This window comes from Charadrius vociferus, unplaced genomic scaffold, assembly GCF_000708025.1.
Source record: "Charadrius vociferus isolate BGI_N301 unplaced genomic scaffold, ASM70802v2 scaffold1429, whole genome shotgun sequence".
Classification (NCBI taxonomy): domain Eukaryota; kingdom Metazoa; phylum Chordata; class Aves; order Charadriiformes; family Charadriidae; genus Charadrius; species Charadrius vociferus.
Window position 1 is genome coordinate 25953 of NW_009650164.1, and position 4826 is coordinate 30778.

The following is a 4826-nucleotide window of genomic DNA, read 5'->3' on the forward strand; positions in this document are numbered from 1 at the left end:
AGCAGGAATCAGCACGGAAACAAGAAAACCACCCTGCCAGGGAGACGCAGCAAGCGTGGGGACAGGTAGAAAACCCAACCAAGCCGCTGCAGGCAAATAAGCGAGGAAAGGGTGGCAAGGGCTATGTTCCCAGCGCTGTTAGAGACTATGCGTGTGGGCGGGGAGCATACAGGCAGTCTCCCTGTCTGCAAAGGCCGATTCTAAACACGGCTTGACTCAGGATTGGAAAAGCACATCATTGCCACCACCTCCAGCTCTGCCCTGGCTGTGCCCAGCATACACCCACGGCACGCAGCAGAGCTCGGGCTCCCCAAGGACTCGTTTTCAGCCACCCCGCAGCCTTCCCCGGCCTCTGCAGATACTCACGTCCCTCCGCAGAACTCAATAGAAGTGATGGAGCCTGCGGGGCCAGAGGGGTCAGCCAGCAACTCCTCCACAGGGATGCCAATTGAGACCACACGGACAGGATCGGGGTAGGTCTCATCAAAAACTGCCCGCAGTCCTTGGATAGCTTTGGCTGCTGCGAGAGGGCAGTCCTTGGCATACACGGTCTGCAGAGGACAGGAAAGGGACGCAGGTAAGAGCCAGTCCTGTCAGCTGTGACTGAGGTCCTGCATTCCCAGGGAATTCCAGACTTCCTCTGAAAGATCCTAAAAGGGAAGTTACGTGCCTCACCTGAGCTAACGTTTGTTGAGCTGCAGCAATCCCAAAGGCATTGACAGATGCCTCATCTTCAAAACTCCTGACACCACTGCCTGCTCAGACCCCCCATGCTCCTTTATGTTCATTTCCAACCAGACTCCTGAGCAAAGCACAGGGTGCTCCAGGGACCGTTCTGGCTGGCACCAGACAGAGGAGCTCTCTCGCTGTAGAGGACACATCACTGAGGGGTCTGGGTGTACACTGTAAATCCATCCAGGCCCACAAAACTACTCTGCCAAACTTCTTGGCTCTTGTAGCTAATGTTAGAGCAGGCCGAGAAACACTCCAGCCCTAGAGAGGGCTCAAGTACCAATGAACAGAGCAATCTACACGGAGTTTTCCCACTCAAAATCTTCTGAGGTGATGCCAACCTGTGCACAGGACTGCATCAGGAGCTCAGAAGACTCCTGCTGGGCCAAACCCCCAGCATCGCAGATCATCCAAAAGTCTGACTCAAGATATTTTTTTCCTGAGTATATCCAACCCAGCAGCCATACTTACCTTTGCCTCTTCAATCATCTGGTTGGCAATCCCTTCAACTTTCTTGATTTCCTGGGTAGACAAGGCTCCCTTGGCTGTGAAGTCAAACCGCAGCCTGTCTGGTGCGACCAGTGACCCTCTCTGGTCAGCTTCTCCCAACACTGAGCGCAGGGCAAAGTTGAGGATGTGGGTGGCCGTGTGGTTGCTCATGACCGGCCTCCGCCTAGTCTGATGGAGGAAGCCATTGTTAGATGGGGTCCCACGCTATGGAGCCAAGATCACCTCTACCAGCAGAAGTGGAGGTTAACTGCTGCTCCAACAGAAACCTAACTAGCTCAGGAGACCAGAAACAACTTATCATGCTTTGGAGCCTTTGCTAAGGGAGCAGGACATTCCCCACCAAATGCATGTATGGTTTTTCCCTGGCAGTCCCATTGTTGGGCTTGTCTGGAGAGGGGCCAAGGACAGACCAGGTCACAGACACTGATCTCCGCTCCTCAGTGGACAAGGTGGAAGCCAACCCTCTTGCTCCAAAGGTGCTACCTCTATAGGGAAGACCAAGTGCAAGGTCCTCCATCTGGGTCGGGGCAATCCCAAGAACAACTCCAGGCTGGGTGGAGAATACATGGAGCGCAGCCCTGAGGAGAAGGACCTGGGGGTGCTGATTGACGAAAAGCTCAACATGAGCCAGCAATGCATGATTGCAGCCCAGAAGGCCAACTGTATCCTGGGCTGCATCAGAAGTGTGGCCAGCAGGGCGAGCGAGAAGCTGCGGAAGCGCCATCCCTGGAGGTGTTCAAGGCCAGGTTGGATCGGGCTTGGAGCAACCTGGGCTGGTGGGAGGTGTCCCTGTCCATGGCAAGGTGGTGGAACTAGGTAATCTTCAAGGTCCCTTCCAACCCAAACCATTCTATGATTCTATGATTTTGCAGACTAGGCTCAACCCAGCAGTCGCTGAGCAGGCTGAGCCCCCAGGAGCCATGTTTGGAGTGGGGCAGACAGCCCAGGCTCTCTGCTGTCACCTACGATGCAGTGGAGCACCATACGTGCTCCACCTCCCAGCCGTGACCCAAAACGTGTTTCTGCTGCTGGTCAGCGAAACCCAGGCAGTGTGGCTCTGAGCCAGCTGGGCGTTATCTGCCTCGTGGTAGGAGAAAGCCCAGTGCCATGCAGGAGAGACCTTGACTCAGCCAGACTGGAAGGGCCACGTTGTTTGCCTGCATCGCATGCCAGAGGGTGAGCAGGCCCCAAACTCCAGGCCATTTATGTGGCACCAATGGAAACAAAGGAAACAAAAATCCAGGGAAAAAAGATGAGGCCCTGTGTCATACCATATCTTAACTCACCTCATCAATAGACAGGTGGACCTGATCTCCTACTTTCAAGCTTCCATATAGAGTTCCTATGTGAAGCACGTAGCCTCCTCGGACCTGCACGTTCTTCACCGTGAATTCTGTTTTCTGTACAAAGAGGGAAATGCACCCAGTGAGCAGGGCGAGAGGCCAAGGGGAGACACACGGTGCAGTCAAAGGTCTGAGCTGCAACTGGAAAGGTCTCAGCTGACAGCCAGATTGGTGTGTGCGATAGGAGAAAGCCGAGCGTCCCCATGCACAGCACACAGGGCTGCAAAGCAGAGAAGAGAACCAAGGTGGGGCACAGTTATGGGGCACAGCAGAGCAGAAAGAGGTCCCCATCTCAGCTCCCCATCACAGCTCAAAAGCACAGTCCCTTCTGCACAGTAATCCCAGCACCACCACCACAGGCACCCATGTTCCGGCCGCAGCCTGACGCTGCAGCACCGAGTTTAGTTCCCCAAGAAGCAAAGGGAGCAAGACTCCAGCAAGCCCGAAAAGGAAACCTGTGCAACGCCTGACACTGGCCACGGTCAGGAAATTGCTGGAGCTTGCTTGGCCCCTTGTCCTTCTCTGCACACACCTGCCCAGGCCCCAGGTCAGGCTGAGTCTAGCCAAAGGCTCTCAGGCCCACTCACATCCTCCCTGCCGTCGTCGTCCTTGACCATGTAGCCCTCGTCATAGATCTGCCCACCCTGCTCGGCGTAGAAGCAGGTCCGGTCCAGCACTATCCCACACTCCTGGCCAGTGGATACCTCCTCCACAAACTTCTTCTCCCTGCGGATGGCTTTCACTGTGGCCACGAGGCTCCCAAAATCTGTCACCAGGACGACAGGCAGTGTCAGTAAAACAGGAAAACCTTGTAGACACCACATGGGAGCAGAACTTCATAGCAACACCTCCCACATACTGCAGGAACTCATGGCAGCTACATTTGCAGGAGATAAGGAGAAAGAACCAGGGCAACAGTTAGTTGGGTAAGAGGGAATTTCATTCCATGCTCTCCAAGGCAGGGACTGTCACTTTCTTCCGCACCTATGCAGTAAGAGTCAGCCCTGTGCACTGCTACGAGCCTGGGGCCTCCCGAATCTCCACCAAATCAAAGAATTAGCAGCAAGAGACAGAGCAAGTGAGCTGAGGACAGACCAAGCAGAAAATGCAGTCTCCTGCGACACTGGTGAAAGGGCAGCTGGGAAACACAAACACAGGAGTGTGGAGACACCATACTGCAGGGAACAGGAACCCCATTAAGACTCTCTGACCAGGTTGGCAACAATGGACCTGAAAAGTAGGTCAGCCCTTGAACAGTCTGCCCTCCTCTCTCCCTGCTCCCTTTGTCAGAAGCAGGCTATTCACCTGCACATGTTTCCACTCCCACCTCCATGTCCCAGGAAAGGTGAACCCAAAGGGGATCTTGTTGAGGTACATGCCAGGAAAGGTTTGGCAGCAGCAGATGATTCTGAGAAGGTTTTTTTCATACCATAGGCACCGCTCTGATCTGAAGTGTAGCTGTATTTTGGCGAGTCGTCAGTCACCTCCAGCCCTCGGGCCCTTAGCTCTTCGATGGCATAGATGTCCAGCATGAGGAGGTCCTCCCCACCAGCACCCTTCCCTTGGGATTTGAGCTGCCAACGACAAGCACCAAAGTTTGAGAAAACCCACCTCAGCACTGGCCCGTTGCACACCTCACACGCATCCCTGAGAGGTCCTGAGTTCAGAGCTTTGCTCTGGGAAGCCATATGCCAGCTGCTGGAGTGCTCCCATCTTTTCTGACTTTGGAGCAGGCTGTTCTGGCACTACCAGCATGCAGCCAAAGTGGCCCTGAGCCCAGCAAGGACAAGGCAAGCACCCAGCCAGCTGCTCAACGCCACTCTGCTCCTCCAGCAAACTGCTGGGAGAGGCACCCAAGCTGCAGACCTGCCTGGAGACTGCTCCTGGGCCTGGGAAGTCCAGAACTTCCCTGTCCAGAACAGGACAGCGGGGAGGTGCTCCCAGCACTCCACCGACTCCGTATGAAGGTTGTGCTCGAGGCCCCAGGCCTCGCACTGTTAGTGAGCAAACCCAGCCCCAGCTGCACAGAAAAGACATGTCCCACAACAACTGCGTGCACTGGGGCATGCTGGGTGTGAGCAGTACTCACAGAAAGGAGCAGAGACTCATGACAGCAAACTAAAAGGAAGGGAATCCTCCCTGCCCACTCGCAGACCAGGTCTCCTGGAGCTGTTATCTACCTGCGCATTTTTCCGCTCTTCTTCAAAGCCCTCCATGTCCACAACAAGGCCCTTCTCCTCC

General features: G+C 55.0%; 1 protein-coding gene across 1 annotated transcript in view; it reads right to left on the bottom strand.

The window, feature by feature from the left end:
• AARS (alanyl-tRNA synthetase) overlaps positions 1–4826 on the bottom strand; it is a 17096-nt gene that overhangs the window by 5874 nt on the left and 6396 nt on the right. The window contains exons 9-14 of the mRNA XM_009892400.1: positions 4766–4825; positions 4015–4159; positions 3173–3351; positions 2529–2642; positions 1204–1410; positions 367–551 (exon numbers count right to left, since the gene is read on the bottom strand). Of these exons, the coding sequence (XP_009890702.1) occupies positions 367–551; positions 1204–1410; positions 2529–2642; positions 3173–3351; positions 4015–4159; positions 4766–4825 (890 nt within the window). The remainder of the gene's footprint in view (positions 1–366; positions 552–1203; positions 1411–2528; positions 2643–3172; positions 3352–4014; positions 4160–4765; position 4826) is intronic.